The sequence below is a fragment of the Corvus brachyrhynchos genome, unplaced genomic scaffold (assembly GCF_000691975.1).
Source record: "Corvus brachyrhynchos isolate BGI_N302 unplaced genomic scaffold, ASM69197v1 scaffold14, whole genome shotgun sequence".
Classification (NCBI taxonomy): Eukaryota; Metazoa; Chordata; class Aves; order Passeriformes; family Corvidae; genus Corvus; species Corvus brachyrhynchos.
In genome coordinates, this window is record NW_008239110.1 from 8,366,543 (window position 1) to 8,379,500 (window position 12,958).

The 12,958-nt window shown below is 37.4% G+C and overlaps 1 protein-coding gene across 1 annotated transcript in view; it reads right to left on the reverse strand.

Annotated features, from left to right (window-relative positions):
* REV3L (REV3 like, DNA directed polymerase zeta catalytic subunit) overlaps positions 1-12,958 on the reverse strand; it is a 71,930-nt gene that overhangs the window by 26,739 nt on the left and 32,233 nt on the right. Inside the window, exons 14-17 of the mRNA XM_017739520.1 lie at positions 12,450-12,532; positions 11,280-11,405; positions 9,482-9,674; positions 6,966-7,077 (exon numbers count right to left, since the gene is read on the reverse strand). Coding sequence (XP_017595009.1) covers positions 6,966-7,077; positions 9,482-9,674; positions 11,280-11,405; positions 12,450-12,532 — 514 coding nt within the window. The remainder of the gene's footprint in view (positions 1-6,965; positions 7,078-9,481; positions 9,675-11,279; positions 11,406-12,449; positions 12,533-12,958) is intronic.

Here is a 12,958-nt window from a genome sequence, read left to right on the forward strand (position 1 = left end):
GAGTTATGACCGCTTGCTGCTCTGCACAACATACAATGACTGCCAAATGACGTTCCAAAATTATTAATAGCTCCATTTAAGCTTTGAAATAAAAAGGAATTATGCCATGTTTTATACAGGCATAGAATAAACATGACAAAAATTAACATATTTTCAAATTAATTCTTGTAACTAAACTATCTCGGTCCTAGCATATTGCAAAACGCTACTGATTAATTAAAATGAGGGAAGTAGTCAGTCATGTTCATATTTGAAAACTGGTGTCACGTAATTCAAAATGGAAAATACTTGTAGATTTTGCACAGGACAAGGCATTATGCAGATTGGTTCCGTGATAGATGCAAATGTGAATCTGAAACTTGTGAAGAACTGCTTAAGTGGTACATAAAACAATATTCATTATGCCAGAAATCTGCTTTCCCTTTTAAGCCTGTTCTGAACAGAAACAAGCATCCTGTTTGGAAGCAGCAAGTTGCCATAATCATATTAGCAGCTACCACCTGTGATGAAGGACACTTGCTCTGGGTTTTAACTTGCCCAAGCAGAGCATTACTTTTCTCACTTCCTACTTAAAAAAAATTTAGTGGGCTATTATATTACTACTGCAACTGAATACATTTCATCAGTTCTGGAGGTAATCTTCCCATTATCTTTTAACCTAATGAACAAAATGACCTCTGTAATCCATCTGCATATAATCTCAACAACTGTTTCTCTAGTATCCTTCAGATGCAAAGATGTTTTTATAGGACAAGACATAAAAGCCCTTTAGTTTATGGTGTTTTCAGATACATGCTTTTTCTTATATAAATTAATTGTATCTAACTTAAGTATCACATATTTTAACGCAATTTTATGTAAATCCACATGTAGATTGGAAAGCTTATTAATCAAAAGATTTTTTAAAAAAGCAGTGTGCTAGTTTGGAACTCAGTCTTGCCTGTTCAGGCCATTAGGGATTGCCTCTAATTGCACATTACTGAGTTACAGGCTATCACTTTACGGCGCCATTACTTACTCTGCTTTTCCATCCCAGCTAGACCCCACACATGCATTAAGGGGAGTGTCTAATTTCAGCTAATTTTTGGCATCTCAAGTTTTCTAAACTGGTCTCTATTGTCATTGAACAAAAAGCCTCTTTGGGTGAACCATTTTTTATATTTTAGCCACCTCTTGCAGACCAAGATCCTGTTCTCTCTGTTTAACTTTCCTGGTGATGAGGATAGCTAGTTAGACAATGACAGTGAAGTACAGATGTTTAAGTTTCAGTCAGCTGATTTATACAAAGCTATCTAAATGGAAAATCAAGGTAGAGTAGCTAGTAAATGGTAAGATCAAATCTTACTGTAAATTCCCTATAATCACAGTCCTTTAATGTCAGTTTGTCCAACTTGGATCCAAGTGGCATCCTTCTAAAAGCATGAAAACCAATAAATGTACTACTGGCAGCTGAGTTGCTCAGATACCACAGGAAGTTACACATATATGTATTTTGTATGTATATCTGTAAGCATTCACAAGTGTATCTCTGAATTATCGCTGAAGGAAAAACGAAAATAACATTAAATTGACGAACTCCTTTCTACTGTATTACACGTAGAACCCTGAACTCCTGCACTACCTATGCATAAGACCGACCTCATGCAACAGGTTTAACAGACCTATCAAATTTCTTGCACCTAGAAAGAGACACTGTTGTTTCTTACTTCTAATTTGTTTGCTGATAAACGAAATCCTAATTTATGCAGCAGAAATGCCCTCTCCTGCGGCCCAGTCTCATGTACCAGCTGTACCAATGAACCAGTGTGACACTTGCCGAGATCTCCTCTGGTATTCTATTTGCTATTAGAGCAGAAGATGTGGCTGGACCTAAAAGAGTACATTATTCCACATGGGGAAATGAACAGGCAAACCCAAAGTTTAGCTGATGTGAGCTTAGCTGAAGTGCAACTCCCTCTCACTTTCTCTCTCCCCTTTTCATGTGGTGCCACAAAGAAACAGGCTGGGAGCTAAGAGGACAAGTTTTATATGTTTCATCCTCCCGTCTCACAATTTTTACAGTATACTACGAAGCTGGTCTTCATCATCAGTTCAAGCTATTTTATTAGAAGAAATTGTAATGAGACCAGGTGTTACACCTGCAAGAAACTAGTAAATTTTAATACTGATATCTGAAAGCTGCTGGCTAGGAATAACACGACAGGAATAAGAGGTGTGCTTGCCAACATATGCTCTTTTGTTAAAAGGATGGGCCCTGATACTGCTTTGCATGCTGTTGCCAATCTTTCTGCAAAGATGAAAAGCAGCATTTATGCTGGCAGGATTTAAACACAACAGCATTAACATTCAACTCATACATGCTGCAGAGAGAAGAAATGAGATTATTTTCCTTTCCAGCTAAGTCGTATATGCTACTATGACATCTCTTTCTCTTTCTCATTTGACAATTTCGTGAATGAACACCAAAGCTTCCCAGTTATACCTTCCCTTCTATTATGTGTCTGGTTTTCCTGACTGCTATTTTTCTTCCAGCTATGATTAAGAGAAAAAGGGGGGGAGGGTAGGGGGGAAATTATGCTAGACCTATGATATAGACAAAAGCAGTAACTGTGCATAGCAACACAAGGCATGGTGACTCAAACATATAACTGAAATCCCTGGAAACATTTTTCCAGTTTGCCTTAGACAATAAAAATCCATAAAGTTGATACAGGACATTAAATACAGATTTCTACAGGAAAATGCCTCTGATGAAGATGATACTGGCCTGGAAAAAGAAGGTTAGATTAGCACATCTCTATTTTAAGAAGAAAATGTTGCTAGAGCATTTACAGAAAAAAAAATATAATGCACTGTATCCAAACAAAAAAAATTATTAGCATTATGCCTTATAAGAAAAACACTATAAAAAATATTTAAGCATTAACAGTTAATTAATATGCAAATGTTATCCCCAAAATATTTATGTAAAATCTTACATTATACTCTGTTCATGTAATTCTATCAAAAACTACTTCAATGGAGACAAGGAGCTGGTGGGCATCTGGTAAGTCTCAAGTAGCAATGAATGTAGTATTTTTTTCAAGCCCATCCTGTTTTCACATTCTCCTGTGTCAGAGAGATGGGGACTGTGCATTCCCACATGAATTCCCCAAATTCTGCTCCTCTCACACCTGCAGGACCTGCCCTTTTCTGCAATCTGTTAGCATCTGCACTTCAAGAGAAACGGAACAATTTGCCTTAAAAGTGAAGGGGAGGCCCAGACATTTAATTTCTCTTTCATGGGAATCCACTGCTCCATCAGGCTTGGACATTCCTAGTTTTGCTATGTTTTAAATCTCCATGCAAACATTCTTGTAGCATTCCCTTCCACCTTCTCCTCCTCCTCAAACAGTCAGCTTTCCTGTGTTAGGGAGCTATGTCAATGTGTTTACTCTTTCCTGCTTTTACGTTCAGAGGGATGGTTCTCTTACTTTCTCAAGCAGAAAGATTCTTCAATTTTTTCTCCCATCTGAGTGCAGCTGCCACCTTATGATCAAAAGAGGGTCTATTCAAGAAAGCACTTCAGGCAGCACAACAGAATGCTTTAGGACAGCAATATATGTCAAGGCTCCATTTCAAGAAAAAAAAAAAATGCTCTCTGACAACTCCAGGGAGCCTACAACCTGGATCTCTCTGCTTCTAGGACATCCCCAGTGACTGCACAGGATTAGAAGGAGGTTGTCTCTCAGCTGCTTTATGTCAGTTTTGAGCTGAAGCCCTTTTTCTTTTTTTGGTTTACAGTCAGAGGACAGCTTACCAAAGAAGGGAAACTTGGACCTATGCAGGTGCAGCTCCCTCTCAAGGTCTAAGACAGTTGTCAGGGTACCAAAAACAAATTTAACGATGGTTTTCTTTGTTACAAATCCGTGTTGTTTGTTCTTGCCTCCCTCCTCCAAACTCACCTTTGTGGCTCTTCCTTTCTGTCTGTTTCCTGACTCTCAACCCTCAACTTCAGTATTACAATACCTTTTAAAATTAAAATTGTCACTACATAGACTTTGGTATTCACACTTGTAAGTACTCCCGTTTCACAGGTTAGTCACTCTCAGTAATGACCTCCTAGAAACAGAGGTGCTTATTCTCCTCAATATTTGGATAAATCTGCGAATTTTCAGTATAGATGAAATCATAGATCACAATTCAAGAGAAACAATCAGGTCTTCTTCTGGTCTACTAGAACTCAAGATGACTTATTTCTGTTTGCCAATTGCTCTGAGTTAATCAGAGACAACATCTACTAATCCACAGAAGAACATTTAACCTGGTACTTCACAGATGCCTAGGTATTAACCTTACCATGGTCATTCAGATCTAGCAGACCCTAAACAACCTCACAGTGAAGGTATTAACTGAATCCAACTTCAGTTCATCAATTCCAGTCAACTTTCTGGAGCAGTACTCATCTTCAATGAAAACAGAATAACTTTAGCTCTGCTATAAAAAGTTAGATTTGGGAAACACTCTTCACTGACAAAAACTTAGTCAAAGAGGCTGATGAGCTAAGAGTACTGCAGAAGTTACAAATTTTCCAGGAATCACCTTTGCCTCATCTGTGTGAAAGACTGACCAAGAATTCTCTATTGGGCTCTTCCAAAGTTTATATGTATTGACGAGAAGTTACAGAATCAACCACTATTTATTTTCAATAGCCAGGATAGAAAGAAAACAAAAGGCCTAAACAAAGAAGTAGAAGGCTGGAACTTGAAACAACTCCACAATTTCACATATATGCAATAAGAGGAAGAATTAGGCCAACTACTAAGAGAATGACTAGAAATAGGAACAAGAATTCTTAAACTGGACTGCATAAGATAATTCCTCCTGCAGCCAAGATCCTCTCTGTTCAGTGCTCCAACAAGTTGATAAAATCTGTTCCTGATATTGACAATCAAGAGTGAGCAGACAGTCTGTCATTCATTATGCCAGGAATCTGGAATTTCAGTCTTCCACAGCCCAAGAGGCCTAGAACATGAACCAAAAGCAGGCTGCAGTCATGCTGGGCATGCTGTTCAGTCACAAGAGCCTATTATTGCCCAGCCTAAAGCATGTATCAGAATGTAAGATACTGATACAATTCTCAGCTGGAAAATTAAGGTGATTTTGAGTGTTGCTCCATGAAGTTCAAGTGGTAGTATTTCTTAAACATGGCCTGATAGTTTTCTTTCTCTAATCTATCAGATCTACTATTAAGTGCATCTACCAGAACAGCCGAAGCTCCTAGCTTGTGCTGGAAAAAAAATAACACTAAAAAGATCAACAGAAGATTGTTTAAAAAATAATTACTAATTTTCATTAAAGCTGCTTGCTTGTTCATTTCTCACTGAGGAAGTTTTTGCAGTCCACTACTTCTTAATCACACAGTTTTACCATACTTCCTCCTTCAGTTAAAGCTACTCTGGGCCTAGACACTTGTTTTGTGCTTAAATACAAAACATTTACTCCAACAAAATTTCTTCTTTTTTTGCCCAGGCTACAGAAAATAAAGGGGGAAAAAGAGCAGCAAACTGTAGATGTGGTCCAAGATTCAAATTCTGAGAGTCCATCAGAAGTCTGATACCTGAGGTGTTATTCTAGAGTTGGGAGGGAAGTAAACGAAGATGATGACAGCAGTCTGCCTCTCCATTAATAGATCAAACCTTTTATCTTCCAGGAATACAAGTCAACTAACTCAATCTTTGTGGATGAAGTTGTTGCATCAAAAAGGTATGCTAGCACATGGTAGAGAAGATCCCGTAAGCAGAGATTTCTCAGTCAGCAACCTGGTACATTCCATCTTGGAGTACACCAAAACTGCATGACTTTTTTCGTTCTGTAATGCTTTCAGTATGTACAGATACAGACAATTTCTGTTCTTCAGCGATTAATGTGGATGTACATTTTAACTGCTGAGTTCTCTCTACCATACTCTTTCTGTCCTGTCACTTTTTAAACTTCTTCATTTATTGGCAGTTTCTCATTCTGAGTAATTTTCCCAAGTTTGATGGAGCACTAGATTTCCAAGAAAGAGAAAAATAGTATTATGTTCCTTACCTGAATTTTGTCTTCTCTGAACAGGAATCTGCTGCTCTGCCAGGACCCACCCTGTGCTGGTTGCATTCAGCAACTCTTTTTGTATTCTGGCTTCATGGGGTTGGTCAAAGTCTTTCTCATCAGAGGTTTTCTGGTTGGAGAGAGAAAGAATTGCAAATGTACTCTGCCTAGCTTTTTTTGTCTTGTGCCTCTATTCCAGCAGGGTGACTCAGAGTTTAAATCTGTTTATTTTCCTTGCAGTTTTACAGCTTTGCACCTGTCAGTAGGGTCTGGAGAGACGTCTGTGGTTCCACCTACACACCAGGCAAGAGGGTTCCCAAACAGGCTTCTCAGCCTTAGTGGAGATGGGGAAAACCAGCAGTTTTCCAAGTCGGATGGAGCAGGGGATTTCCATTCAGAGAAGACAAAACTAATGAAGGAAACTGATTTTTCAACAAACCCTTACTTTAAACTGCAGCAGTTTCAGTACCATGCAGGTTTTTTTCTGTCCTGCCTCAGAGTTCCTAGAAAACTCTTCCTGTCTGAGGGGTTTTCTATAGCTCTCAGCACTGTTAATATCTACTATTCTGAGAGTTTCAGAGAGAGATGTGTAATGAATTCTGGGGTTAAGAGGAAAAGTTGTATGTTAAAAAAGATTACTAATATGGCTGATTAGTTTCAAGACTGTAACTCAGCTGCTTAAGAGGATCTGAATGTTCTTGCTGTCAGAGAAAAGGAAAAGCAAAAAGTATTTTTATTTGAAAGACCACCATGCTTGTCCACTCTAGAAATAAGCCTTTGAGAAAAACAACAACAACAACAAAATCAGTATTTGAAAGACTGACAAGGGTTGAAGGAACTAAATCTGCTGTTCCAAGCCTGAAAAATAAAAGCAGAACGTACAGATATGCTACCTTTTTACAATATTCACTACTTCCTGGAAAAGAGTTCTTTCATCAGTAGCGTAACTGACTTCTAGTCCTGTAACTCCAGATCTTGTAAGCAAGGGGGCTTGGCCTCTGCTCCCTAGAAAATAGAAGTGAAAAAATCTGTTACAATTTAGAAGGAATTTCATTACTTCAGTCAACAATACTGCTTTAGAATTAAACATGTAACTGAAAAGACGTATGGAACACAGCTTATTTTTATCTTTAATAATTACCACAATTAATTCCATGGACTTATTTTGTTCCTCTGGGGTGGAATAATTTTTTCTTGTCACTTTGTAGAATTCTGCCATAGTGGTAATCTTGCACAAATTCTCAGATATAAACAAATTTGATTCAAGAGAAATTTCACTATTTTACATGTACAAGAGTCCAGCTACTACAAAATGACTTTTAGTAAGAAATATTAAATGACTATATGACAGCTCACACACTGTTTTTGTGCAAAATATAGTTTTAATTGCTATCTTAGAGTAGTGCTTTGCAAAATGCCTTACAGAATGAAAATGCTATATGACAGTATAGTTCTTTTTTTCAGCACACTGCTAAGTTACTGATAGAAATGGAAAAAACATGAGCAACTGCTCACTTAGTGCACATTAGGAATGTCCACATTGATAATGTCTGAGTAACATCTAAATTTGTATACATGCAGGAACTCAGCATTTGCCTCCCCTATTAAAAAACCCCTCTTTTTATGAATAATGCACAACACATACTCTGTTTTCTCTATACAACAGGTAGTATGATCTCTGTTAAGATGACCTTGTAGATATTAAGAACTGGAGTTTTTAAAAGGTATTCTACTTTGACACATTTTTAAGATCTTGAGAATTAAGAAAAGTGTGCTTTCAGAAACAAATGTTAAAACGAGTACTGTGACTTACAAAGCAATAATAACACAAAAGGGGAAAAAAAATGTATCTCAATGTCAAGTCACTCCACAGGAAACTCAAGAAGTTCTAACCAAGAAAGTATTGACAGCACACATCAATTAAAGCAACGAATGTCACAATAACATTTAAACACATCATTTTATTTCACTAACAAAACCAGATCAGAACCTTTGTTTTTTCAAAGTATCACTGGACCTTTCACAGAAAGCTTTTTCTTGATAAATTATCAGTGGCACACACCTAGGGAGCCATAGCGGCTATACTGTGGAAAAATCTCACTTAGTAAGGTAATGGAAATAAATTTTCTAAAGATAGTAACAAGCATATAATACCAGAATAAAATTCACTGAGAATAATAAGAACTTAGCTTAACATGATATAATATCTACAATACTTTGAAAAATAAACTGGTAAAAGAAGAAGCTGTTGCCTTATTGCTAAATTTATTTTTGGTAGGTTTTTTGTCCACGCTTAAAATTTTAGACAGTATTTTGTGGTTTGATACACATTCACAATGCCAAAGAAACCCTGAAAGAAAAGAGGACTACTTTGGGGATGGTTTTTTGTTTGAGGTTTTTTTTTTGGTTGGTTTTTTTTTTTACTAGCCTAAACCAGTGGTACTCAACCTTTAACAGCTGGAGAGCCACTTCTTAATAAAATGGAGTTGTAGAGCACCATAAAAATCAAGTATCAACAGTGTGATTTTTTTCCATCATGACACTTCAACGTGTCATGATGCTGCCTTAATGCCACCACACATTGATACATCACGACATGACACATCAGCATCCTCTCTCCCAGCAGCACTCTGTCTTCGATCCCTTCTGGCTGCTAGGAAGGAGTGGGGTGGAGGGGTGGAAGGGGCAAAAGGGCAAGTTTTTCCCCATTCTGCCCCACAGCTGCTGGGTGGGAGGTGATCTCTACTCTTACCTGTGGGGGGATCCCAGCAGCTCCTTTTCTTTCCCCCTATGGGAGGGGGAACTTCAGCGACTCCCACACTGCTGGTCCATTTGCTCAGTGCTCCCCGCGCTGCCTGATAGAGTGGAGCGCCGATCAGATGCCTACATTGCGAGAGCCGCCTGTAGGGCCATGAAGAGCCACATCCGGCTCTAGAGCCACAGGTTGAGTATCACTGGTCTAAACAAAGCCAAAAAGGTACAATAGAATAAGGGCCCCTGTTTGGATCCTAAAAGGATCAGATAAAACCACAAAAATAACCCTTAAGTAAAATATAAAACATACTGTCTTGCTTTTAACATTTTCTACTTGTAGCTATCCAGCAATTTGAGTAGGAAACTAAAGGCAGGTTTTCCTCTTTACACTTTTAGAACACTGCAGGAGCTTGTCCACAAGTACGCAAACGTGGATATTTTGCACACGTGTATGTTATCTGTGGTTTACAGCCCATGCAATAGTTCTTTGGAAGATATAAGCAGGAAAACTCCATATTTAATATGGCCATTCAACAAGACAAAATTTAATGAGATACACAGTAATATAGATACTCTATTACATTTGGCTTGCTACTGTTTGATTACTATGAAATAGCATTTTTGTAAAATATATTAAGAAAAAAGAAATAGGCACCTTGGCTTGAGAGTGTCCTGTCTCTATCAATCACTATAGCACCAGTGATTTCTTTTTTATGAGTATTTGGCAGTGCTGAGTCTGATGAGATGCAATAGAATAAAGCACAGATCGGATCAAACTCTGGGTCTGGTTCCAAATCTCGTCTTGTTCGAGCATGTAACTCCATACTGATGAGGGTAAGGTGTTGGACCTAGCAAAAAATAAACACAGTATGTTAGTTTGTTCTGCAGGTTTCTTAAAAAAAAAATTAAGAGAAGACTATCAGTGCAAATTAGGACAGTGCAGACATTTATATGGTGGTATTACATTGTAACTACAAGGTCCCACCTGAAAATTAACAGAAGTGATTAAACACTTCTGTTTAATCTTTAGCTGTTAAGATCTTGAAAATACAAGTGACATCTCTGGATCTCACTTTTTTGCAAAAAACACCACCTTAGGAAAAAATATTATTAATCATTTAACACATTTTTATACTCAGTTATGAAAATTCAGCATGTGTTTCTGAGTACCATATTCTTCTACCAAAAGCAGAAAGTAAGACAAAAACCAGATAATGTTCAACTTCAACAATTGTAAATTCCTGCAGTGTTTTCAAACAGCTTTGTATATTGAGCTGAATCACATTTCTGAACTGATGAAGAACAAAGAAACACTCTTGGTTTTTCTTCTCCCTTCCCCCTCTCACCTGAGACAAGCATGAAGACTCTTACAGGAAGGTAGGGAGAATACCTAACTTTGCCTTCGCTTGCATTAAGGAACTTCCACATCATATTACCAAGAGCTTTTTCCAGAATGGTTTACATTAAGAAAATGCTAATCCCTATATACTGTCAAGTTTTAACTCTGCAATAAAGACAGTATTATTTTATACTGTTTCAATGCTATGTTGCTGCTCTGTTGTCTTGCCTAATATTGCTCATAATGTGGACTAATGGAGAGGTTGGACAGATGATGAAGGAAAAGTTAGAAGTATTTCTGTGTATGTAAGCTGCCCTAGGGGCAGCCTGATTTCCTCTAGATTTGCATGCTAAATCGCTACAAACATCACTGAAGTGAAATTTTACTATCAAAGCTCTATCTCAATTTCCCCCTGGTTTCTTGTGGCTTCTCCTATGTCCTCTACTCAGTGCTATCTCCCTATCTCCTGTATAAACTGGCCAACAGCTAAATGCAAGGCACAGATGTGGAGACCATCTAGGAGTACATATACACACACACTGCTTGCCCAGTCAGCAGCCAAACACAGCAGTACTGTATTTACATTGCTTCCCTTTCTCCAGCACTTTGATTCCTCTCCCCACACCAAACACTCATCTGCATTAAATATACAGAGACCTTCTTTGAGATAGGCACCATTTTGCTAAATGTAGTAGAAACTGCCCAACAGGTTCAGAAGGTAACAAGTAGAAATACCAGGAGGGTCTGACAGACTGCTGCCAGATGCCTTATTTCTTAAGAAAACAATCCATTAAAATTATGGTCAACTAATTTTTCAAGTAATGTTTTTATGCAAAACTTACTATTTATTTCTTCTGATTTTTCCCTTATTTTTATTTTTAAAGGGAGGATTACCATCTTCTCAACCAAAATACTGTGAAGTTTAGCTCAATACTGTTACCTGGACATCAAGCTGAAACTGATAGATCAACTACTTAAAAGTTGCAGACATCACACACTGATTAATTTTTAAGTCATGTAGGAACCCAGGAGAAAAAGATTTTTGATTTCTGCCAGTATAAAATCGGCCTGATAAACTACAATTTTATGAAGTGACATGAAACATTAAAGTTACCTCATGTAAAGATTTTGCTTCCTGCAGGTTTTCCACACTGACTTTAAAACCATAAGTATTATTTAAAGATGGTCCTTCAATCTGGGAAGTCTCTTTCTTCGGAGCACCGAGGGCAGCAAACTGATTCTTATCGGACAAGGGAAGAAAAAAGCACAGGATAATGAGAAAACACAGGTTGCTAAACTCATATGTAACACAAAATAATATGAAGTATTAAATACAAAATTATCAATGAAAATGCAAATGCTACACTACAAACTACTAAGAAGTCCCCAACTTTTTACTATGTCCTCGTTTAATTTTTCAACATGCAAACAACAGTTGTATCTTTCTGCCTTCTAGAAATAATTTTAGTTCATAGCAAAGCAAGAGGCAGTTTGAAATACTTAGAAAACCTCCCAAACAACCAAAAACTTCCAGAACCCTACCAAAAAGCCCTGCCAGTCCCACACATACTGGCTTTCTTGCAATTCTGAGGATATGGAAACCAGCAATTCTCTATTCTCTCTTGAGCAACAACTTGTCAAAAACTCCTGTTTCAGTCATCACTTTTTAAGGCACTGAATTAAAGGTACATTAAGTATCCCTTTGAAATAGGTGAATACCAGTATACTGAGAAGAAAAAACTACTGGGTCACTCCAGTAATACACCTAGCCTGCCATTCTGTTTCCAACATGGGGAGCAGAAACACTGTTTAGGGAAAACAAGTCCAATCCCTTTCTCCTCTGTCAGCACACCACAAACTGACCTCCTTGTTTTCAGACAATGTTTAGAACATTGTCTGAAAACTAATACACATTGAGACACATAAATATACACAGGTCTGGGTATACATATATGAAAATGGGAAATCACACTAGAACTTAAAAAGGATGTTGTAACTCAAAGAGCAAAACAACATCTTTACACAGTGCCTCTTTAGTGTTTCATTAGTGTCTCACTACCCTAGAACAGCACCCTCAATTTCCAACTTACGCTCCCCCCAAATTAAACTCATAAATTTATTCCTAACTTTGAGTGTGCTCTGATTCTACAACAATTGTACCCTACCATTTAAAATGTATTTTCAAGATCTTAACAGCTAAAGACAAAAACAACAAAGAAGAAAGAATGGAAATGTGTATACGTGGCGTAATAAAAATACATCTGTACGGAAAATGTTAATTTACCTTCATTTGTGTTGTTAGAAGTACTCTTCGAAGACCATCAGTATTACTTCCTCTCTTGTGGCTCAATTTCTGAGCTTTTGGTTCTGTAAACGTATGAGTGAAAGACTCCTTAGCCTCAGTAGTATTGTCTAGGCATTAAACAACATGCAAGAAACAACAGAAGCATTTCCTTAACAGTACAAACAAATATTGCATATATAAGCAAATACAGCTTTATCCTTCATCAAAGCCAAAGCACAACTACTGCAATTTGGTATTTACGGACATTTAGGAACATATAGTACAAGGCCAGTAAGTTACAAAGCCTCACATCATTATCATCTTGAACACTGCAATGTTATTCACACTATATGTTGAGATTATTTTTGGAAAAATACAAGCAATATAGTCAACAAGATCAAAAAATCCCCCAAATAAATATCACTTTTAAATTAAGCTTTTAACCAACACTTCAGAGTTCAGATACTAGAGACTGTTAGGAAGCAAATGGATGTTCTACTTCTAGACTT